Source organism: Xenopus laevis, chromosome 3S (assembly GCF_017654675.1).
Source record: "Xenopus laevis strain J_2021 chromosome 3S, Xenopus_laevis_v10.1, whole genome shotgun sequence".
NCBI classification, from domain to species: domain Eukaryota; kingdom Metazoa; phylum Chordata; class Amphibia; order Anura; family Pipidae; genus Xenopus; species Xenopus laevis.
The window spans coordinates 56837718-56863530 of record NC_054376.1 but is presented as its reverse complement, the minus strand read 5'-3'; the positions used below and the strand labels follow the sequence as shown (position 1 = coordinate 56863530).

Below are 25813 nucleotides of genomic sequence, written 5' to 3'. Positions count from 1 at the left end.
GGGGTGGGAGAGTGGATACATCTCCCTGCCCACACCTTATGAATACAGGGCTACAGGCAGTGTTGTATTCATGGGGGTAGCTGCAGAAACAGAGCTCAGAGACCTGCAACGATTCTACGTTTAAGTAAGGCAAAGTGCAAAAATGATACTTTTTTGCACTTTTCACACTGTCTTATTTGTAGTAAATAACCCCTATTCTGTTTATCAGACTGATACACAGTACATCCTACTCGTAGTCACTCACTTCCTCATTTAGCAATGCTGCAGCAATTAAATACTTGTGACATTCTGTAAAAGGAAGTGAGAGTCCAGTCTACTTCCCTTATCTCGGTTATATTAGAAATATACAAAGTATAGGGTCAAGTCTCAGCATCCTCAGCCCACTGTTTCTCAATAAAAAAAAATCCCATATACAGGGGTGCGTCTCAAATTTTGTCACTTCCCCTCCCATTTGTTTTTACTAGGTGCAAAGTACTGCCTTAATTTATTTCCTTCTTAAATATGTTATTAAGGACATTTTTGACCTCTGTAAGGGTACATATTCTCCCTCCTACAATTAAATCAGCAGTAATATAAAATGAGAATAGACTAGCATAAATATAATATTGCCTTGATACAGTTACTGTATACATGTGCTGAGATCTGATTATGACTCATATGTAGGTGTTGCTGTGGCCAGTTACTTACTCAACACATCCCAGTTCCTCAAAATGCTACGGGTAACAAGAATGGAGAAGAGTGCAAACAGCTCGAAGCAGTGCCTGAAAAATGGTCCATCAGTAAACACACTCAGCTAAGCCCTACAGATGCTTTTGGAATTCTGGAGTTCCAGGGGGGCGGGCACTCCAACAAGGCCATGGTAAGATCAATATGAAGTGCTACTCTCACTCTTACTGTCATGCTCTGTGCTCTTGGTTCCAATGAAATGTGTCCTGGTAGGCACACCTGTGCACTTTTAGATGTAGGACTACAATTGAGGTTTTGCTAATGGGAGATTGCTTGGATTTAGCCACCATCTCTAGCAAGCAACAATATTATGTTGTTATTGTATCAGAACAGATGTGTGAAATCTAGATAAAACAGATACCTTAACAATATCTTGTCAAGTTATGGGGTGAACATTAGATTCATGCTAACATCACTTACATTAGACATCATTGTAGAAGTACATTCATTGATATCCAATGATTATTTTATTTTAGATAAAGCAGGTGACTCTGGTGACAAATATCCATAATGCTTTAAAATGATTATATTCTAGCTTATAAAAATGGGCCCTGCTATGTAATAATGTATGATTATATCTTGGTGAGGGGGTTTAATGGTTATAGTGGAGCAGCAGAGCATATAAGACCTAGTAACTTTCCTTAGTCTTTCACTTCAGCTATAAGTGATTCTGGGAAATAGATAACTTTCCTTATAAAATAAATTCAATGCCTCAAACTCTGGACATGATAACATAAGCATATAAGCCTTTCCTTTGTCCTTTTATAGTGTCATCTGTCCTTGCTATTCCTTACTATTCCTTACTAAATTTATCTATAACACAGTAACAAAGTATTTAGCTCACACAGGAACATACAAACAGTACCACTTAAAGCCATTCAGTTACCCGCATCAGTGTCTTACAGTTTCAGCAGCTCAAATGATCTTTCCTGGCCAGGGTTTTCCAGAGCTTTCATGTCCTGGAACCCACTGACCCTTCTTTAAAGGAACAGTTCGGTGTGAAAATAAAAACTGGGTAACTAGATAGGCTGTGCAAAATAAAAAATGTTTCTAATATAGTTAGTTAGGCAAAAATGTAATGTATAAAAGCTGGAGTGACTGGATGTCTAACATAATAGCCAGAACACTACTTCCTGCTTTTCAGCTCTATAGCTCTGAGTTAGTCAGCGACTTGAAGGGGGGCCACATGGTACATATCTGTTCAGTGAGTTTGTAATTGATCCTCAGCATTCAGCTCAGATTCAAAAGCAACAGATATGACCCATGTGCCCCCCCCCTCAAGTCACTGATTGGTAAATGCCTGTTAACCAGGGTAACCAGTCAGTGTAAACCAAGAGAGCTAAGAAGCAGGAAGTAATGTTCTGGCTATTATGTTACACACACAGTCACTCCAGTCTTTATACATTACATTTTTGCCTAACTAACTATATTAGAAACATTTTTTTATTTTTCACAATCTATATATTTAGCCAGTTTTTATTTTTATACTGAATAATTCCTTTAAGGACATCTGGAAAGCAGAAAGTATTCATCACACAGCAAAAAGCTGTGGTTTAGCACCAAAGGGTAAATAAATTCGCTGCAGTGATTTTCCAGGTCAAGCCCCCACAGTGGAGATCCAAACCTTGTTTGGACCCCCTTAGTTCATAACAAGGTTGCAGATATAGGAAAATATTGGTTTATCAGTCAGTCAGCCATAGTTTCAAGAAAATCTAGGCAACCAAAATACTGTTTGCCTTAAAGCTCACCCTAATTAATCTTTAAGCTGGTCTTATAGAAAAAAGAGATTCTTTCCAGATCTCCCTAATTAGCCTTCAGGCTGAACCCCCAATATATCCCCACAGTTTAGGAACCACTGGCCCATAGCTTGATTTCAACCACTTAAAATATTTTATGGATAGTGACCAAAACCAAAAAAAAAAATCAATGTTTTGCTTTGTACATTTAAGGGGTCATTCTGAGTAAGTAGATGACCCACCATTCACATGAAATCCTATGCTGGCTCATTATGAATTGTTGCTGTATTCAGAACTGCACAACTATAATTATTCTTTTGTAAAATATCAGGATATTATATTATTCCCTATATATTTAACTTTCATTTGCCTGTTGTTTGCCTCATCCCATTTAAATACCTTATACTATACTGTCAGTGTGATAACATACTGGATACATCTATAATTAGGATTCTGTAATAACTACACAGTATATATTTGCACTCAAATCAAGCCTGTGTCTTGTTCACAATCCTAACACAATAAATATGTGATTTTAATAATATAAATGGATGGAATAAAATAGCAAGGCAGCTAAATGAAGTGAATGAAGGCAGAGTTTATGGCTGATAAGGCATATCTCATTTCAGAAGATATACAGCCAGCTTGTGCCCAGACCATCTGTACAGTGTGTTTTGTTTATGGAAGTTTGCTTATCACCATCTACTAAATCCCTGCTGAAGGCAATATCAGCTCTAGAGAAAGCATCTCCAGGAAATCTGAAACAGAAATACGTCAATTAGCTGCTATTAGTGTGAAAGATATGGCCTCATTCTAGATGACTCCCAAACTGACTATTTTTAAAGAAAACATTGCACATGCAGCAATTATAATAGCTCAGTGCTGTTAATAAATGCCAGTATTTGCTAAACACAGTTTTTTACTTAATGAACGGAAATGTAATTCTAAACAAATTTCAGCTATACAAAAAAGAATAATTTTCAGTGGAATTAAAGATATTTAGAAAGCAATGCTATTACTGAAAGCAGTATCTGTCCTAACTTCATGTGCCGTGGTAATCTGGTGTGTCAGCTCACATTATGGAAACACCATAGTGAGAATAGGAAAAGTTATCTGATGATTTGTGATTGCAGTAATAGGGCAACTTAAATATTCCAGTGGCCTTTAGTAAAAAGAAAAAAAATTATATATTCAAGTATGATTGGATATTTTTATCTGAAAGCAAGGATTTTTTTTTCTGTAAAGGCCTTTGGTTACAGTCTATAAGAAAATTAAAAATAGTATTCAACTTTTTTTGTTACTTGAATTGGCTTACTTGACATTTGCATTCTCGTTTTTAGTATATTCGTGTGTCCTATGACACAAAGCCTGACTCTTTGCTTCACCTCATGGTAAAAGAATGGCAGCTGGAACTTCCAAAGCTTCTTATCTCAGTGCATGGAGGGCTTCAAAACTTTGAAATGCAACCGAAACTGAAACAAGTCTTTGGAAAAGGTCTAATCAAAGCTGCCATGACTACTGGGGCCTGGATATTCACTGGAGGAGTAAGTACAGGTAAGACACCTATGCAATCATATGTTTTAAGCGTATCAAAGTAGCACTAGCATTCCCTTGCATTAGACTTTTCTAGGGGCTACCTCTTCAGTCCCACATACTAAAGAATACTTTTCAAAAATGTTATCAACCAAAGTCCTAATCCGCTCACTTTAATTGTTTCTACCATTAGTACCCGCTATTGGATATACCGACCATATGTTTTTCAGGGGAAAAGGCAAGTTAGAAATTGAAAATAAGGGCAAGATAAGTGGGTGGTTATTAAGACATGTCCCTCTTACAAATAAGAACATAACCATTTACTTATTGTTGTGCCTTTTTCCTGCAGGAGTTATACGCCATGTTGGAGATGCCTTGAAAGACCATTCTTCTAAATCCAGGGGAAGAATATGTGCCATAGGAATTGCACCATGGGGGATTGTAGAAAACAAAGAAGACCTTATTGGAAAAGATGTAAGAAGACAACTGTGCAGAAATAAAGTGACATGGGTTATATGTTATATCTGCTCTATGGGCACAACCCATGGTACTAGAGGATAGTCATGGTTGCAGCAATTTGCATGTGATCAGGTGCTGCAAATTTAATGCAATAAAAGAATTTGTTGTGACTTTAACAACAATTTCAAAGTCTTTCTAACCATAAAAGAAAATAAGTGTAGGCAAACTTTATACAATACATCATCCTATTCATAGTGGTGTACTAACTCACTGGCTGGGATATTCTCTTGCCCCCTTGTTATACAATTATATTTAAGATAAAGCTATCGTAAGCTTTATTCATCCGTTTATAGGTGTTACTCTGATGTTTCATCCACCACCCATTACTGACTAGCTTTAAAACTGTTCCTACCTGCAACAACTAATGATACTTAATAATTAATTAAACCAGAACTGGCTGCAAATTATGAAGACTATTATATCTACTTTGGGGAATGTTATAAAATAAATGGTCAGAGTAAACAGGATTCAGCCCCCAGTTCCAAGGGCACACATATTTTAAATGTTTTTACATGCAGACCCCATTATAATCCACTTTATGTGTTTCGTACCCTCTGGTACTTAATCATAAGTAATTGTAAATGGATTACCTATGATTATGTACTGGAGGGTATGAAAAGCGTAAGGTGGCTTATCATGGGGTCTGTATGTAAACACTTTTTAAATATGCCGTTTTGAATAGTGTTAATTTTAATTATTTCTGAGTCACGGGATAATTGTTTATGTTAGCTCTGAAAATTATGAAGGACTTGTTACAGTTAAATATGGTCTTTTGTCCTCCTTATGCCACCTGGATGGGTCCTAAAGACCCAGAGTAGCAAGCAGTTTGTGGCTAAATAACCTGGGGCTCCCCATAATATGAGTTTAGTGGAAGGCAGGCGAGTATGGATGTCAACATATGGCATCAATATCCCTTTCCATGTCAACCAAGGTATAGGAAAATAATGCATCTCTGAGTACTTAACCGAAGGTAAACTTATGTTATTACTGAATGTGGATGTGGGAGTGGGTTTTTGTAAATTCATGAAAATTGTGCATTGGGTAGAACACCATCTCAGTGAAAGTAATTGTTGGGTTTTTGTGCAGTTAGTAAATCACAGAGGTAAAATGTGTGAACCCAGTAAAATTTAGTTGCTTCATTGTATTTCTGTTTAATTTCTTACAGGTAACAAAACCTTACCAAACAATGTCAAACCCCCTTAGTAAACTTTCAGTGCTAAACAGCAGTCATACACATTTCATCCTTGCTGATAATGGGACATTAGGGAAGTATGGAGCAGAAGTGAAATTACGGCGCCAGCTCGAGAAACACATTTCTCTCCAGAAAATCAATACACGTAAGTAGCACCTTTTTTTCACATAGTTTCAATTGTCTCCCTTTTTCTAGGAAAGATGCAATTTAGTTGTTTCCTCCATATATCCAAATAGATATTCATTACTCAACTAGTACACAACAAAAAGAGGTATAGGTGCCTGTAACTTTTTAATTATAAAGATGTGTGCAACAATATTTGAAGATCAAATTTAATTTTACTTTACAGTTACCTGTACTAAAAGCTAACTAGACCAAAGGGATAAAGTTGTTGGATCATCAGAGGCTGGGACAAGTTGCAATAGTATATTTGAGCAGGACAAAAAGTTTTAACATGGTAGTAGTAAAGTATAGTTTTACCAGTCTGTGAGTGATGCCTTCACTCTGTATACTGTATAATTTCATTATCTTACTAGAAATAAACATTATAGATACTCTGCAACAGAGGACCTTAACAGTGTGACCCATGGGCTTCCCTTTGTCATCCTATGCCTGAGAATACTGGAGAGGCAGGGACAGCAAAGGGATGCTCAGAATTCACCCACTGCACCGGATACACCACCTGGTATAAAATAGAAACAATGTCATGGGTTTATTTTTCTGGTCTAGTGGACTTTCAGCATCTGAGGAGAAGCATGATGGATTGCATGGGTATAAACATCATATTATTAATGCTTCATTGATGAGTGACATTGATGAGCGAATTTTTTTCATCAGGCATGGATTTGCAGTGAATTTCTGCACATCTCCATCTGCAAAGTTTTCACAAAACTGCAGAAAAATCAGCAGCAACAAAAAAGTCACCAAGACCAAGACTGTCGCAGAGACTGTCGCAGAGGCAATAAAAGTCACCATTAGAAAAAATGCCCATTGACTTTAATGCATTTGGGAAAAAGTCACTGAGACCAAAAATTTGGCACAAGAAAAATGCCAATTGACTTTAATACATTTGGAGTGAGAAAAAATTGTTGGGCACATAAAAATTTGTTGCACGTAAAATAAAATTCTGATGCTTATTGACTTCAATGCGTTTCGCAAATATTTCAGCAAAAGGGGACAGATTCCCCACTAGTCATCACTTAGAAGCTTTGTTTATTTGCACAAAATAGTCTGTACTATTCTTATTAATCTATATACATAACTTGTATACAAGGTGCCAGTATGACCAGACAAATTTGCTGTGTTTGTGCATAGGTCTAGGCCAGGGTGTGCCTGTGGTTGCTCTCATTGTTGAAGGAGGTCCTAATGTCATCACAATAGTATTGGAATGTTTACGAGAAGAACCTCCTGTCCCTGTGGTGGTTTGCGATGGTAGTGGCCGAGCCTCGGATATAATGTCTTTTGCACATAAGTATTCTGAGGAAGGAGGGTAAGATTTTATTTTATTTTATAAATTTTTGCTATAAAAAGTATATTTAAGGTAATACACACAACACATGAAGGCACAAAAGTGTGTATATGCAGAAAGAGCAAGAATCAAAAGACTAATCTCATATTAAACTTTATCAGCAAATAAATGCAACTGATATTTCAGTCTCTATGCCACCCTGGAAATAGACCACATCCAGTTGTTAAAACTAGTGTAGTGTGGATATATATAAATGTCTGTTTTGATATAAAACTTCTTTCAGGTAGGCAAAACTGTTATTTTATACTTACAAGGACATGGGATTCTCCATCTAATTGTATTTTTCTCAGGACTTTGCTTGTTATGATTCAGTGTTCAAACTCTATTCCTCCTGGTGCTTATTTTTTAGGATAATTAGCGAATCTCTCCGTGACCAGCTTCTCGTTACCATTCAGAAAACCTTTAACTACAGTCGCAACCAGGCTCACCAGCTGTTAGTGGTTCTGATGGAGTGCATGAAGAAGAAGGAGCTGGTGAGATAGTTTAGTCATTATGAACACATTTAATAGTCCTGAATGTATTTTATGGAATAAACATTTGCAGTGCTCCTTAAATATCACAAACACAAGAAAGACAATATTAAACACAATATCACAAACACAAGAAAGACAATCTTAAAACTGATTTTAAGAAAATAGAGCAGATTCTTGAAAGTGAGTTTTTTTTTTAATTGAAAAACTGTACTTAAGAAGCATATATTCATTACATTTTAAGCATCACATTTGTGGTTAGTAGAAACAATGTCAGAAAAAATACAAAAGAAATACAAGGAAATATAAGAGAACTGAATACTATAGGTTTATATAATCATTTGCTGATTGATGTGGTATATAATAATGCCACTCTTAATCAGTATTATAAAATGAATTTGGAATTTTGGAATTTGAATTTCTTTGCATTTTGTTGCCCCCAAAATGAATTACCCTGGATGATGGAATCTTTTCAGATTTTGACCTGTCTCAATGCTTCAACATCCATAAGCCATCCTGTACATTAAGGGGGTTAATGATTAAAGTCCAATTTTGGTCAGAGTTTTTAAGGGAAAAACAAAATTTTGTATAGGAAAAAAACCTTGAGTTTTTCAAGGTTTAATAAACCCAGATGCTGTTAAAAGTCAGAATAAAAAAGTATTCTATCTCAAACCTGCCACGGTCATGTAGAAGTCAATGGCAGGTGTCCTGTTTGCAATTGGAAAATATCATGATCTACACTGGGTTTTGTACAATAATCTGAAAAAGTGGTAAAAAAAATCTGAGATTTCTGGCATCGAATCCAAAAAAATCATACAATTCTGTTTTTTTTTAACTATTTTATTAGGTCTTTTTTCCATACCAGATTTTTTCGAGTAAATTTATTAATAAATACAGTAAAAATGTGCATGGGAGTTTGGTCGACTGGGTTTAAGAAAATAGTGAGAAATTTTCAGGTTCTAGTTAGTGATGGGCGAATAAATTCTCCTGGCACGAATTTGCGACAAATTACTGCGTTTCGCCGCCGGCAAATAAATTAGTGAATTTCCAGCGAAAATCCGATTCAAATTTCATGATTTTTTCGTGAAAACTTTCGAATTTCACAATTTTTTCGTGAACTTTCTGATTTCACGATTTTTCGCCAATTCACGAATTTTGCGGGAAAGCGATACCTATTGCTAGTGCTGTGCTAAACCAAACTGTTGCAGTTAGACTATAGTGGGCCACTGCTGAAACTGATCATTACACTGATTATTATTAGTACAACAAGCAGACAGTGAATGTCAGCTGGTTATGTTACAGCCAAATAAGCCAGGAGTCACATTTAGCTGCAACACAATGATACTTTTATTTCAGTGGATTGAGGATCCTAGTGGAAGGTGGTAAGACCTACATGTGCAAAATGTAAATTGTCCATCTTTTGGCTGATTATCATTTTACATTCTTTTTTCCGGTTACCTAGAATAGAATGTTTTGATTGTACTGTACTGTTTTTTAATAATCATGTTTTTTCCCATTATGATTCTTTATATGACTTTCATCTCAGTTCCACTTATCAAGTTCATCGTATCCATAACACCCTGTCATTGCAAGTTGATATGACTATACTATGCTTTGCACCTTAAATTGTACCAATAGCAATTTAAATGCAGCAATGCAATGGTATGGACATTGGTTGCATATAATCTATTGGGAATGCTTCCAAAGTGTAGAGATGAAACTACAGTTGTAGTATGCTACAGGATGCCATCAGTATGATAAGGGGCAATTAATGGTATGGAGGAAAGGATCATGTATGTGTTTGTCTCAAATCAAAAACATACATACAAGTTAGTTTTGCTTATTTCTACTACACAATTGGTAGTTCTGTAAATTGCAGTAAATCACTTTATTTCTTATACATATATACATGTTCAGATCTGAAATTCCACTAACCTACATGTGACCAATAATTCCATCAGATATGTATATATCATTCTTGATTTAACTGCTGCTCATCATTAATTGATGGGGTGACACTTTGTTATATTTGGATTACTTATACACTGTCTTTCTTTCATTAAATGTCTCCAAGTAAACAATGTGACAAGACATAATTACAAATATTAACTTCTTTATACACTGAATTGTGATGTGACTCCAATGCACTCACTATTCAGCCTCTTGTTCTGTTGTTAAACAGGACTAAATGGCTGAGATATTACCTTAGAAAAAATATGACTTAACTGATAAATTAGAATATGAATTCCACATCATTGGTATACATCAAATTTTATATTGTAGAGGGTTATTTACTAAATTGTTCTGAGTTTTAAAGGGGAAAACACAATTTTTTCATGGGAAAAAAACAGAGGCTGCTATAAGTCTGAATACAAAAATACTCCATCTCAAACCTGCCGAGGTCACGTAGAAGTCAATGGCAGATGTCCCTTTTACATTTGGAAGTTATCACGATCTGCGCTGAGTTTCATAACCCCCCTAAAGTACATATTATATTTTTTTTGTACTTGATGAAGATCTGATACCTAATTATATGGCATTAAATTGCATTTATTAATACTGTGGCACTGCTTCTGCTTGTCTGGTTTGTTAACAGAGTTTTCTAAGGTTAAATGCACCCAGAGTATGATATTATACTCTCAAAAACTTGCCGTTAAAGTAATAGCTATTATCCATGAACTGAAGAATTGAAAATAAAATTGTTCTCCTAATAAAGAATATTTAAGTCAGCTGTCATTGCTTTGTCCTTCATGTGTGCCATTCTCCAAATACTACCTTTCCTACCAGATCTATAATCATACAGGTGTATAGCAAACCTTGCAAGGATGCTGGATACATACTGAACTGGATAACAAGGGAAACAACCATTGTCATTGCCATTGCTGAGTTAATATTCATGGACAACTTCCTCTTCCTCTTATTAACTGATCATACTCAACAATTCAGTAAAAACTCTGTATGTTTGAGACTTAAAAGGGGGCCTCCTTATCTAGGAGTTATATAAAATATAAAAACAATTATAATTTATCCAGTGGAGGGCTTCCGTTATATAAAATATTGGGTAAGTTTAGAGCTACAAAGGTACAGATAAATAAGGCTCTCCATTCCAAATAGCCAATTTAGATATGCTTTATTGGGCATATTAAATAAACATTTTCCATTTAATATTCCATAAACTATATGAAGGAGATGATGTTACTACAATGCTTTTACCAAAGGGAAACCATGTTGATTAATGATATTGACCAGTACACATAAAAGAAAATGTAGGCAGTTTTCTCCTCACATTTTTCATTGGGCCATTATGCAAGGCAATTGATGTTCATAAGTACTTGTTATAATAAAGGAATAATATACTATATATTACACACAAATGAGCATAACAGTGTAGAAACATAAACTCATTACTGATTCAGTCAGCACCTGCAATATGGAAGTCAGAGAATCACATGGAAATGGAGTATATTTATATACTGTATATATATATATATATATATATATATATATATATATATATATATATATATCAAAAATATATTATACAGGTGTGGGACCTGTTATCCAGAATGCTCGGGACCTGGGGTTTTCCGGATAACGGATCTTTCCGTAATTTGGGTCTTCATGCCTTAAGTCTACTAGAAATTAATTTAAACATTAAATAAACCCAATAGGCTGGTTTTGCTTCCAATAAGGATTAATTATATCTTAGTTGGGATCAAGTACAAGCTACGGTTTTATTATTACAGAGAAAAAGGAAATCATTTTTAAAAATTTGGATTATTGGATAAAATGGAGTCTATGGGAGACAGCCATTCTGTAATTCAGAGCTTTCTGGATATCGGGTTTCCAGATAAGGGATCCTATACCTGTATATATATATATATATATATATATATATATTTATATATATATATATATATATATATATATATATATATATATATATATATATATATATATATATATATACTAGCTGCTTGCTTGCTTTACAGCTTGCTATTGCGTGTGATATGGTACAACTTTAGTAATCTACTTGATGCCATGGACAAAATGAACAGAACACAGAAGCAGTAGTAAAATAGTAGATTCAGAATGCGATTGAAAGTCTGTGGATGGATCTTCTAGTTCACACTGTTGTCTTTCTAAAAGGATTCAACCATTTCACTGTGATTTCAAATTGTCACACTAAGGGGCCTTTTTATGATTGCTCAAGCCTAGGGTTGCCACCTTTTCTAATGTCAAAATCTAGGTGGGGTGGCGGTGGTGACGTCAGAGGTGACGTCAAAGGCCAATGACATATCAGGGTGGGCCAATGACGCAAAGTGCAAACAAATTAGATTTGTGGGTAGTGTTATAACGTGCTAGCCTGTTATTGGCCATATTGTGTGTCAATCATGGGACAGGCCTGCCTCGTTTTCAGATATTTGAAAACTGGGCAGGCAGTTTTGAACTGGACAGCAGCTGGCAGCTGCAAAAATCTGATTGTGTAGTTCAAAACCAGCCAGGCGCCAACCCTACTCTAGTCTTTTGCAGCTTTTAGGTGCTGAAGTTTTTATTTGTTACAAAAGCCTATTCTTGGAAAATAATGAAAATTGCTGATGTTTTTTGGGCTGAAACCCAGGCTTGAGCAATCATAAATAGGTCCCTATGTAATTGCCGTGAGCCTTTGAGTATTGAGCTAAAAGGGATAATCACATACTGTAGACACCAAAGGGCACTAGGCTGTCACAATATTAGGATATATAATTTCCAGAAGAATCATTTGTTGCCCTTTAATCATCCAGACATAAACTATATGTGAAAGAGAATTATGGTATCTGAATATGCTTTGTATAGTTAGTAAAGCTGAATAACAAGAGTCACAACAAAATAATTAAGTAGCTTCATCTTAATTTTATTTATGAGGCAAAATCTGTCCATACATTATAAGATCCATTTGTCCAGTAAGGCTGGCAAAATGTGGATCTTTCACTGATATTCCGACCTCTCGGGACAACGATTGAATCATAATTGCCGCTATTCCAGCAGTTGTCTGACTGAGGACAGCAATCCTAGATCCGAATGGAAAATCAAACCCTAGCCAATTGACATCTGCCTGAATTTCACCCAGATATCAGTTACGTAGGCCCCCTGGTGGGCTCAATACACAGGTAGAATAGCTGCTAAGTCGGCCTGACGTGGCAAAATTGGCATCTTAAATTTGCCCCTGTATGGTCAACTATCAGCACATCTGCCAACTGTACTCCATTTTATCAGCCCCTTTTGATTTATTGTAAACATTAAATAGGTTACTTAACCCCAGCTTTTATTACCAACAATTGATTTTTCCTTGAGGCTCTGTGTAATAAGTTAAAATATTGGTGAAAAATGTCAAAGTTACAATATAACACAACACATAAATTCATAGAAATTTTTTGTGTTCAGTTTGCGGTTTACCTTTTGCTTGGGTGCCCGCAGCATGTTACAAGGTTACAAATGTACTATTTAACTCCAATGCAGATCACTGTGTTCCGTATGGGATCAGAAGGTCAGCAGGATATTGAAATGGCCATTCTAACAGCTCTTCTAAAAGGTAGGCAGTTTTGGCTTTAGCTACACCTTATAAATATTGGTCTCCATAGAACATTTAGGCAACAATAATCAAGGTTTAAAATAAAATATTTATAATATTACCTCAGTGAGAAAATAACATAAGCATTTAATTTTCCATTAAGTAGACAGTAATGTGCAAGGGAATTACACAACATTCTTTTATATTCTTTTTTTTTTTTTTTTACACATTCCTGATAGACCTGAACAGAACAGCACCCTGCCTTGTTCTTTAAATATGAATGCTGTCATGTCTGGTCATTTACAGAATGTACCATGATACTCCATTCATATATATATATAAATGCCAACAGTGACTTTTCTGTGCTCACAATAAAGGAAAGCACAGTAATATATACTGCTCTACTTAGTTTGATAATGTACATAGTGACCTATATACTGCACTCAATATTCTTAAACTAACTACCACTCTCAAAAACAGGAAGGTTATTTTTTTAATGAATTTTTTAATTAATTTATAGATAATATCATCAGTAATGTCAAGTTTAAATGATCTGTTTAATTTAAGGAACAAATGCATCTGCTCCAGACCAGTTAAGCTTGGCATTGGCCTGGAATCGTGTTGATATTGCTCGGAGTCAGATTTTTGTGTTTGGACATCACTGGCCAGTAAGTTATGATAAAACCACGATAAAACAAGGGCTGGGTCCCAGTGCACATACACTGTGGTAGATCAGATAATGCAGGGGTCCTCAAACTTTTTAAAAGGGGGTCGGTGCATGGTTCCTCAGATTGTTGAGGGGCCAGATTATAGTTTAAAAAAAGTGCAACTCGGCTCCTTCTTTGGCCCCCCTTAACATATAGAAGCCGTTGGGCCTGGGATTATTGTCACCCCAGTGCCCCCCCTGATGGTGGCCCTGTGCACCTAACGACGATCTGTCTCTCCCTGGGATTTGGTTGAGGGTTACCCTGTGACTCTAGCTAAGACTGAGACATGTGCAGAGGGTGTATGTAACAGGAGTACCTGGAGTAGGTGAGGGGCACAGGCTACTAAACTGCTGCTCACCGATCCTCTCTATTCCTCGGCCCCAGCAAGTCGTCACTGCCTCCCTCCGACTGACACTAATGACACTGGACGTGGCCGCAGCAGGGGGTGGGTGCCAGGTAAATAACCCTGAAGGGACGTATCTGTCCCGTGGGCCATAGTTTATAGATAATGTGTTTGCAAGACCTCTGACTGTTACAGTATGTTTGGAAATGATCATTTTGTTTTGTGATAAAAAGCCCTTAGGGAGCCTTACAGCAGCTGATGGGACCACTCAGGATAAAGACAAGAAATCACCTGCTGCTCAACCGAAAGCACAACGAGGAAAGGGCAAAGGTAAAAAGAAAGGCAAGGGCAAAGGCAAAGAAGAGCCAGAGGAAGAAACAGATCCAAGGAAGATTGAGCTGCTTAACTGGGTATATTATTGACTGAAATGACACTAAAGTAAATTTGATTCACAATATCCCTGCATCTGTTGTTCAAACTATACCCCCAGAATGAATACTTTACCAGCAGATCATTTATATCATAATAAATGGCCTATTAAAGAATCTTGGCCAGTAAATATTGCCTTTTGCATTTTTTACATTGAGCCACCATTTTGTGACGGTCTGTTTGCTACATCAGAGATCACCTGACAGGAAATTATTCAGCTCTAACTGTAACAGGAAGCAGTGTGGGAGTAAAAGGCAGAGCTGGAAGAAGTGTGGGTGTAAAAGGCAGAGCTCTGTTTATTCATTGACAGATGTAACCTAGCATGTGTGTTTGCCCTTGGTTTGTGTGTGAACGCAGTGCAGCTTCTAGAACTTATAATGACAATTTTCTATTTTCTATTATGCAATAGCAAATACGGCTAGAAATGTATATTTGTATAAAAATGGTATATTTTAATAAAACAGTGTTTTACATATGGTCTCTTTTATGCAATAAATTATAATAAAGACTTGAAATGTTCAGGGGTAGAATTTCCCTTTAAATAAAGTTTGTTTCCCGAAATCAACTTAAAGTCAGTGATCCATTTTGTCCAGTTAATCCAAAATAAATTATGAACAGCTTTTATATAATTCCATAAAGCTAAACATTAATGTATGCATTTTTCAAGGTCAGTTCCTTAGAACAAGCGATGATGGATGCCCTAGTTCTTGATAGGGTCGATTTTGTAAAGCTTTTGATTGAAAATGGAGTCAATATGCAGCATTTTCTAACTATCCCTCGCCTAGAAGAACTTTACAACACAGTGAGTATGGACATTTTTGTTAAAGCTTTTTTGAAAGTCAATAGTTTTATCCAGTATTTGCAAAATAAGATCAGAATACTTCCCATTGTGAATCCACTACAGGTACATGTAGACACAAGTTTCATCAGTTTCATGGTAAATAAGTTTTAATCTAAAAAAATAAGTTATTTTATATGTAGTAATATAATCACACTGTTGTATAATGAGTAAAACTCTCTCAACTTCTAAAATTGTTATTGATTATTTACACTCTTGTAGGCATATTTCAAACAGCTCACACATGAGGAAATTTTATTAACTCTTGTTCCTACATTTTCAATCAGATCAGTCACTACTGCATGTTTTTGTCATTCACCCATTCTTGCTAAAAATGTGCACAATATGTTTAAACCTCTCCTACTAAACTCTTCAATGAACCGAGACTGCACATCATACACTACACATTTGCGACAATCAAGAACTTATTAGGCCCAAGTCATTTTTTATTAAAACACAGTGGGACACATTTATTAACAATGGACATAATTGCACCTGGGCAATAACCCATAGCAACCAATCAAAGATTAGCTTTTTCCAGCCACCTGCATGTAGAACAGAGAAAATATGTTTGGCTACCCTGGGTTAAAGGAAAATTATAACCCCAAAATGAATACTTAAGCAACAGATAGTTTTATTTCATTTTAAGTGGCAATATATATATATTTGAGATAATATTGCCTTTTTACATCTTTTGCCTTGAGCCCCCATTTTATGATATTCTATGTGCTGCCTTAGAGATCACCTGACCAGAAATACTGCAGTTCTAACTGTAACAGGAAGAAGTGTGGAAGCAAAAGACAGAACTTTATCCATTAATTGGCTCATGTGACCTAACATGTATGGTTTGGTTGTGTGCACCGTGAATCCTAGGATCCCAGGGGGTGCCCCTAATTTCTTAAAATGGCAATTTTATAGTTAGGATTACTAAATGGCACATACTACTAAAAAAAAGTATATTATTATGAAAAAGATGAAAAGAAAGATGCAGATTTGCCCAATGTTTATAAATGACCTCCATAATAATGACAAGAGTTGTGCACATGAAAAATGCTAAATTCACATTTTCTCTGATTTCCTATTTTTCAACAGCACAGTTGTCCATAAACAATTATGTCTGGAAGTTATGCCACACTAATCTTCTAAATCATAATATTATTTCAAAGCTCCATTTATTTAGTCAATTGGATAAAATGGGTCTCATGCTGGATCACTGTTAATAATAACCCCCTTGGTTATATCTGTATAACTCAAAGAAAATTTATTGGCAGTGCTCAAATTTTGCAAAATTGTGTAATGGAAATATATTATTAACATGTATTATTAACATGTTTTTTTAGAGCGCCAACATATTTCGCAGCGCTGTTTATATACAGCCAAATGTTGTTGGGGCCTTTTTTTTGCTAAATTGTGTTTATTTTTATCTGTTTCAGAGGTTGGGGCCCCCAAATACTCTGCATTTTCTTGTTAGAGATGTTAAAAAGGTATGTTTTCCGCACAGAGAGTGGTTACACTGAACAGTTCATTTTTAACACTAGGACTGCAAAATATTGTTTCATCATGAATGTTGGCAAAATCATTGTATTTCATTTTTTAAATGTAACCTAAAAAAACCCCAACATATTCAGCATTCTATTTATTAGATATTTTGTTGGTCTATCTATCTATCTATCTATCTATCTATCTATCTATCTATCTATCTATCTATCTATCTATCATATATTTGTCATCTATTTATCTATCTTTCTAAATATCTATCTCATTTAAATCCACACCAAGGTTAATATTTAAATCATTGCATATGTTCACATTTGCATAATATTCACTGCATTAATCCTTGTCTGTTTCTCCGTTTTCACCTTAACATCTCCTTGCTTTTCCATTGTTCATCTGTGCTTCATTCTCATTCAGCGAATGACAAGAGGTTTCGGTTGGGTTAACATAGAGGTGAATGTCTGCTTTTTTTAATGATTTTATCTGGTATATATTATAATGCATAATTAGAGTATCTATCATGTGAGTCATGTGCACTAACACAAACACAATAAAACACAAAAAGCAGATATTATAATCAACCAAGTAATAAACTGTACAATATATTCTAAATCTGAAATGCCATCAAGTGGTTTCAGAATATCATTTTTAGATTGTAGCTATAACATTTTCCTAAGTTTTTAACCCAAATTCTTTGTACAGTAGCGTTATTTAATAATAAGAACTGTATTCTGTATCCTGAAATTCCTGTATTTCCACTAGGGTAATCTCCCACCTGATTATCATGTCAGCTTGATCGATATTGGTCTTGTGCTTGAATACCTCATGGGTGGAGCTTACCGCTGTCACTATACAAGAAAAACCTTCCGAACCCTTTACAATAACTTATTTGGACAAAAGAGAGTAAGTATGTCACACAATTTGTGTTTCAGTCTGATGTTTCCTTAAAGGCTACTGAATGACACTTTGAATTGAGATGTACGAATCTTAATTATTTATGGTGAAATAATTCTCTAAAGTTCTAATAAATTCTAAGTTATTTGTTTCATTGTCTGTAAAAGCTATAAGATTCCATATGATTGGCTTCTGAATAAAGACTAAAAGGCTTTAAGAACCAAGTGCACTGTGCTTCAGTATGATCATATGAATGGCAGATAGCTTTCCAGTGCTCTTCTGTTCACAGGATTTCAGGGCATTATGCAATAGATTATTATTATTATTATTATTATTACTCTGATAAATCCAGCTAATTACATACCATAAGTCATAGAGCCTTTATTAAAGATCTTACAATTTGAAGCATACAGAGACAAGTTTGCTTGGAATGAGAATAATTGGTACAGCAGTCATCCAAAGACACAAACTTCTAAACCATTAACGTTTTCTCAATAAACAAGTGAACACGCCAATATATGCCGACATATTTATCATAGGGCTAAATGGGAATAGCTATGCGCATTTGTTCAAGGATAAATATTCTTTCACCTTGTTGAATTTTTCTTTAATAGAAGGAATATGCCATTCTTCTGTAACCACGTGTGTTTGTTTTTACCTGCAGCCAAAAGCTCTTAAGCTTTTAGGGATGGAGGTAAGTATATTTATCTGTTTAACTTTATAGCTATACACTAAAACCTTTATGATAAACTATGTGTAATATAAATGTTTAGTAGTAAATCTAACAACATTTAATTTATCAATATTATTCTTCAAGCATTTGTCAGTGTACTTTTGGGTTGTCATCTAAAAGTTTTTGAATAAGCCCACTCTAGCTAATCAGCAGATAGCATTTCTGACCAGATACAAAGCAAATATCTAATTGGTTGCATAGCAAAAGACCAAGTTTAAAATGTTGACTTTATATCCAGGGCTGTTTGTATATACACCTAAGAAATCAACTTGTTACAAACATAATAGAAGTGCAATGCTGTTGCCAATGAGGGTATCTTAGAGGGGTTTTAGCTTCATGAGGCTTCATTTTTACAAATCCCTTCTTAAATATACTCTAAATTTGATGTAATAGTATGTATTGGATAGCATAATGGAAACTTGCATCCCACTTCAATTTGTCAGTGTCTGCAAGGGTACTTAATGGAGTTATTTTGTAGCTCTGGCCAAATTATGCATTTACATATGAATGCAAAATCGCATAGGTGTGTTGACTATATATGGGAATACATCATATGCGAGTGCCAGTGTACTGAACTGAGTAGTGAGATCCAATTTACATTACAGACACTCAGGTTAACTGTATGAAATATAGTCTGTAGTGTAAATGAGAGGTTATATCTCATTTGCCAAAGTGTTTTGACCTATAGGATTTCATCACATCTTGATGGTATTGCATGTAGGGGAGATGTAGAAACCTGACAATGATATCACCACCACTAAAATGTTTACATACTACATTGTATTCCAGAAGATCATTAGTCACTCCATTCTGTATATATAGAATATCTCCCTATCCTTTCATAACTCCTTGTATTTTTCCTTAGGAACCTGCTTCATAGCCATCAATCCCTGCCCTTCACGTCATTCCTGGTTCCTGTAGCTGAGACCTCCCTTTTACTCTTCATGAACTGATTCCATAGTTGTCCAGCAGTAATAAGAAGATATTGCCTTTTATTTAAGGTGATCACTTCTTCTCCATGTTTAATAGTTCCTGCTATTAGTAGAACATTGGAAGATTACCGGCTATTTTAAAATTAAAGTTGAAAGTTATTGCTTTCTTCTGCTGGGATTTGTATTTCAACAACAGGCTGAACCTGCCCAAAAATTAAGATTTAACAAATCATGGAAAATGTATTGAATTTTCCTCTTGAGATGAGTTAACTCCAAATGTTTCTGTAGGATGATGAGCCTCCTACTAAAGGGAAGAGAAAAAAAAAGAAAAAGGAAGAAGAAATTGATATTGATGTGGATGATCCAGAGGTTAGTCGGTTCAAGTACCCATTTCACGAGCTGATGGTGTGGGCTGTGCTCATGAAGAGGCAAAAGATGGCTCTGTTTTTATGGCAACGAGGGGAGGAAACTATGGCTAAAGCACTTGTGGCATGCAAGCTATATAAATCTATGGCACATGAATCCTCAGAGAGTGAGCTTGTAGATGACATCTCCCAGGATTTAGACAACAACTCAAAGTAAGTTCATGTCTAACATGAATATTTATGATGTAGCTTTCAAACTCTAAGCTTAGATCTTTCATAGCAACCATAAGATTGCTGGCATCTCAACTATGTTTTTTTTATGGTTTGGTAACCAGGGCTACTGTATGATCATTTGCATGAGGCCCCTCAAAATAGTCAGGATTGCAAGCCACACCAAAGCTGATCAGCCTGAAGGAGGAAACAAGAGGATGGGTGTGTGTTTAATCGGTCAAAAGGGGACCCAGAAATTCATGGTTCAAACTTACATTCACTTTCATATTTTAATATATAGCAAATTATCTTTTAGATCAATTGAGCAGGAATCACTTTTCTTGGCTTGTGTGTAGCCAGCTAAGACCTAAACTATGTGTGACTTGAGCAAGTGCAATGTGTCTATGCATGTGTGTCCCCATAATGTGCTGTTATCTGGGAAAGGCAAAATGCAGTTACATATTAGTATAAGCAATATAAACCCTGCCCTTGGTACCCATGTGGTCTTCCAACTCTTGGCACAGTCTCTACTCAGGACACAGTCCCACACTCCACTCCTAGTAGACACACATTCCCAGTCCAAAGAGCTTTTTACCCCAGGTAGCACTACCTGCCCCCTATACCTCTCCTTTGGATAGAGGCAGTAGCTCCCATGTAGCAGGCTATTGAGCACAATCTGTCCTTACACATGGGACACATGCTGGGACCTTTCAATACCCTTTCCTCAGGCAGAAACTCACCAAGGGCTCACACAGAGCTGGTACAGGCATCCATAGCGTCTCATAGAAGTATGCACTTTTCATGCCAGGCTCCAACACTCATCCATTGTGAGCACACCTTTCACAGGAATCAATCACCAGGCAGCTCCTTTACTTTTTCTGCTGACTCTCAGCTACAGACATCTCATTCCAGTTGAGCTCCCTCTCGATTATCAGGGTCCCGGTATCACCACCCATGTGACATCTCTCTGCTGCAGTCTTATCCAACCCGTTCTAGGGTGGAAGGAAAAAAGACTTAGCACATGGCAGCTCTGCTTTATAAAGAAATAGCACAACAGTGACACCTTCTGGCCAAATTTGGAATCTGCCAGGGCAAAAATAGAGACAAAGGACTCATTCCCCCTTCCAGATCTACTTTAGGTCCAACACTTATCTGGCAACACCAGGGGATTTCCAATCATGTGGATTTTTCAATCCATAGGGGGACTTAACCCTATGGATCACTACAGGTTTTTTAAATGTTTTTTGTTGACTTAATTTGGTGATCCAAAAGAAAACCCTGGTCTCAAGCACTTTGGATAGTAGATCCCATAAGTTAAAAGTGCAAAACAACTGGCACAAACATCATGTTCTTACCCACAATGGATCATTCTGTTCAAGAATTACATCATAATTGCAGCAACCACAATGTACTTCAAGCTTTTGCTAAAAGTGCCGAATGTGTAAAGATGTGTTTTGGGTAGTGCATTTAGGTTGTACTATCGTGTAAGTTGTGACACAGGGGCAGGGCATGGGCTTCCAGCTAGATAAACCTTCAGTGAAACCTATAGGTTCAATACACAGCAGGAGCCCTCTACTTAACATTTGCTCAAGATAAGTGTTAGTATATGCCAGTGTGTGTTGTGCAAGCTATAGAGCTATCTATGTGCAACCAACAAAGTTGTGCAGCATGCTCCTATAGAGGAATGCAGATATGTGCAAAAACAAGGTGCAGTTGGCCCCCATTACTGCATCTGCATCTAGATAAATGAGTCATTTTAGGTAATTATATATGGTTGACATGTTTGTTGATGTGTTCTTCTCATCACCTTTAGGGATTTTGGTCAGCTAGCCATGGAGCTGTTGGATCAGTCTTACAAACATGACGAGCAAGTTGCCATGAAACTTTTAACCTATGAGCTAAAAAACTGGAGCAACTCTACCTGTTTAAAGCTTGCAGTAGCTGCCAAACACAGAGACTTTATAGCACACACATGCAGCCAGATGTTACTTACTGATATGTGGATGGGACGTCTTCGCATGAGGAAAAATCCAGGCCTTAAAGTATGTAAACATTTTGATAATTGCTACTTATATTATCTACTATCTTATCCAAATACTTTGCAAGGTTACCATGCTCACAGGTATTATATATTGAATTAACAGGTGTTCCTAGGGAAAAAAGTAAGTTAAAAGCAGCTCTCAAAAATATTCTAGTCTAGTCTATTTAATGTTGTCCTGTCTTCAGTATATATGTGGTCTCATTTACCACTGGTACAGGAAAAAATACTCTCTGGCTCATTTACCACTGGTACAGGCAAAACAGCAAACCATATTTCCCAAACATAGATTACTTGCACCTGAACGAGATATAGGGCTTAGCTCACACAGGAGCCCTGTACCTGTCAGTGAGAACTATGTCTCTAAGACGAGCTACTTATATAGTATACATTGGCATACAATGAGAACTTAGGCTAGACAGTTTCCATGTCAAATTTTAAGAAATTAGTGTAAATAGGTGTCATATTTGATGTAATGAAGGACAACTGAGGAGAAAATGATAACAAATTAGTTTACAAAGCCTAAGGGAGGTCATGGAGAACAGAAACCTCACATGGTGCAAATTATGGAATCCCAATAATTACGTTTCTGTTTTTTTAAATATTAGTTTTACCATTTATACTTGCACCAAATGTGATTCTATTTTTATGTGTTTCTGAATTAAATTCTTTCCTCAGAGCAAATTAAAGGAGAAGGAAAGGCTCGTTGCACTTGGGGGTACCAAATGTTAGGCACCCCCAAGTGATTGTATTGACTTACCTGAAACCCCGGGCCTGTGCTCCTATCAGCAGAAAACTGCCCAGGCCGGGGGGTTATACCAGTGAGAACCACAGAGCGATCCTCTTCCGTCTTCCTCTTCCCTTTGTGTGGCTGCTCATGCGCAGTAGAACGAGAACCCAGGAAATTTAAAGACAGAAGAATATGGAAGTGGATCACTCTATGGTACTCACTGGTATAACCCCAAGCCGGTGCAGTTTTCTGCTGAGCACCGGCCTGGGTTTCAGGTAAGTCAATACAATTACTTGGGGGTGCCTAAAATTTGGCACCCCCAAATGTAACAAGCCTTTCTTTCTCCTTTAATTCATATGCACAGCAAAATTGTTTAGATCTTTAGGAGTAGATCACATTATTACAACAGAATCAAATCACCTCTTTCCAAATTCCATTCCTTTTACATTTTTTATGGCACACAGTACTTAACCCACTTGAAAGAAGATGAATTACTAAATACCTTTATATTCTCCCAAAGAGAGAACGTACTGCTTTGCTGTACATTTTCATTAAAGACTTTTATTACATCTCTCTTTAGCCTCTTAAGTGAAATTCAAAGGAATATGGAAGAAAATAGTTTTATGTTGTTGTTGTTGCTGCTGGACATGTTCATGTCCCTTCTTACCACTCATCTCTACTGAATATAGGTAATAATGGGGATTATTTTCCCACCGACCATCCTGTTTCTTGAGTTCCGATCCCAGGATGACCTTTCATTTCACACGTCCAAAGAATATGAAGAAGGCAAGGAAAAAGAAGATGAAAACATGGTGAGTAGCCCAGTAAACCCCATCTTTTGTGCTAAAGTCAGAATAGGTGGTAACAAAATTAAGCTCTTAATTGTGACAGGAATTTGCCCCCATTTCCTTTAACAAATATTTTCATATTCTCTGTGTGTACAATTATTACCTAGAGATTTGCCATTTATATAGTGTGTCAACTTTTCTTGCCCTTGTTAAGTCTATAGATCTTACTTCACAGAAGCCAGTACGATGCTTGATATGTGCCGGAGACAGTCTTTCAACAGTATGCTAAAAATTAACCTTTAGTTTTGTATGAACAGGATGGAAATGCTGATACAACCTCTAGAAAGGGAGATGAAGAAAATAGCAATGGAAAGCAGAAAAGTATTCCAATAGGAACAAAGATTTATGAGTTCTACAATGCACCAATTGTCAAGTTCTGGTTCTACACTGTAAGTTCTTTCATGTCATATTAGTTTAAATTTTGTAAACTGAGATTTTTTTTTGAGATTATCATTTTATTTTAGAATAAAATGTTGGATAACCACTTAAATGCTGTTTGGACCATAACAACTAATTTAAAAACACTTTATTTTGCAACATAGAAAAAAAAATCAACTGGTATAGTATTTAGCAGAGATGTAGTCAATTAGCAAAGAGCAGCAGGGTAATTGTTTTCTAGAAGAGGAATACAGCTGGAATTTAGGGGGTACTTTATTAGAGTGAGGAAATCAAAGGTAACACAACATATTAGGGTCATTTACGACTGCAAGGGCAGTGAGCAAAGTACAATTTTAAACACAATTGATATGTGTCTCCCCACAATGCAGCATTTTTTCAAAGAATCCCAGTGTCATTGCACTTGCCAGGAGGAGTTGCAGCTGATGCAACAGTGGCCAGTGCGCAGGCCCGGACTGACCATCTGTGAATTTGGGCAAATGCCCTTTGGTCCACTGTCTGTGTAATGTAAATGGGCGGCACAGGCCTCTCTGCAGAGCCTGCTGTACCAAGTTCTTCTGTAGATGTAATGAGGCTGCTGTTGCTGACAAACAAAACTAGATATTGCTTATTTCACAGTAACCACTAGGTGTCAGGACTTCTGGAACCTGTAACTACGTTTTTACAAGTATCTGTTTGTGAGCGTGCAGTCTTTATTTCCTGCCTCCCTGGTACTCCTGAATAGGGTTGGCCTAAAACATTATTTGTTATCCCTTCTGAGACTTGGTTTAGAGTTGGGAAATTTTTGACTTCCTTTCTATTGACTAGAAACTAGGGATGCACCAAAATAATGATTTTGGGATTTGGCCAATATGGAATTCTTCACAAAATATTTGGACAAATACCATATTGAAGCCGTCTACTAATTTGCATGTTCAAATTAGGGAACATGGAGAGGGGATGCCCACATATCTTCCTCCTGCACTAGTTATGAATCTAGTGCTGTCCTTGTGCTCTAAAATTCAAATAGAGTGGAAGGCAGGCTGCACCCCTTCTCACAATATTAAATGACCTCTACCCTCAACCCACATGCTTGCATAGGTGACAATTTAAAGAAGAATAGAGGCAGGGAGGTAGGGGGGATTTTAATGCCTACCCTGCAGTCAAGACCTTCACTCCTGACTGGAACGGGGTCTACTTTCTCTTTAATTATGCTACTGTGTAGTAAGGTATGTATTAATTCATAGAAACCCTTTTGATTCATTGAAAACCATAAAAATATCCCAGTGGGCCCCTAACAGTACTATCCATGTTATTATATTTGTCTTAAACTGTAAATATCTATGCATCTTCCCACCATTGCAAACTTAGTAGCATGTCATTATTTATTATTGCTTTATTTTTACATAAACTGTGCTTGGTTATTCAGAAATGTTAAAATTTTATTCCCTCCAGATTTCGTACTTGGTATACTTAATGTTATTTAACTATGTCATCCTGGTGAAGATGGAAAGGTGGCCTTTAGTCCAGGAATGGGTAGTTATCTCCTATATTGTGACACTTGCACTGGAGAAAGTTAGAGAGGTAAGAAACTGTATATGTATTACAGTATATACAAAAAA

The 25813-nt window shown here is 36.4% G+C and overlaps 1 protein-coding gene across 1 annotated transcript in view; it reads left to right on the top strand.

The window, feature by feature from the left end:
- LOC108712326 (transient receptor potential cation channel subfamily M member 1-like) overlaps window positions 1–25813 on the top strand; it is a 73492-nt gene that overhangs the window by 31783 nt on the left and 15896 nt on the right. The window contains exons 3-20 of the mRNA XM_018254562.2: window positions 664–859; window positions 3803–4016; window positions 4345–4469; window positions 5680–5851; window positions 7021–7195; window positions 7584–7707; window positions 13204–13276; window positions 13823–13923; window positions 14539–14715; window positions 15402–15536; window positions 17006–17056; window positions 17829–17969; window positions 18625–18654; window positions 19914–20203; window positions 22014–22242; window positions 23658–23780; window positions 24074–24205; window positions 25647–25775. Of these exons, the coding sequence (XP_018110051.2) occupies window positions 664–859; window positions 3803–4016; window positions 4345–4469; window positions 5680–5851; window positions 7021–7195; window positions 7584–7707; window positions 13204–13276; window positions 13823–13923; window positions 14539–14715; window positions 15402–15536; window positions 17006–17056; window positions 17829–17969; window positions 18625–18654; window positions 19914–20203; window positions 22014–22242; window positions 23658–23780; window positions 24074–24205; window positions 25647–25775 (2617 nt within the window). The remainder of the gene's footprint in view (window positions 1–663; window positions 860–3802; window positions 4017–4344; window positions 4470–5679; window positions 5852–7020; window positions 7196–7583; window positions 7708–13203; window positions 13277–13822; window positions 13924–14538; window positions 14716–15401; window positions 15537–17005; window positions 17057–17828; window positions 17970–18624; window positions 18655–19913; window positions 20204–22013; window positions 22243–23657; window positions 23781–24073; window positions 24206–25646; window positions 25776–25813) is intronic.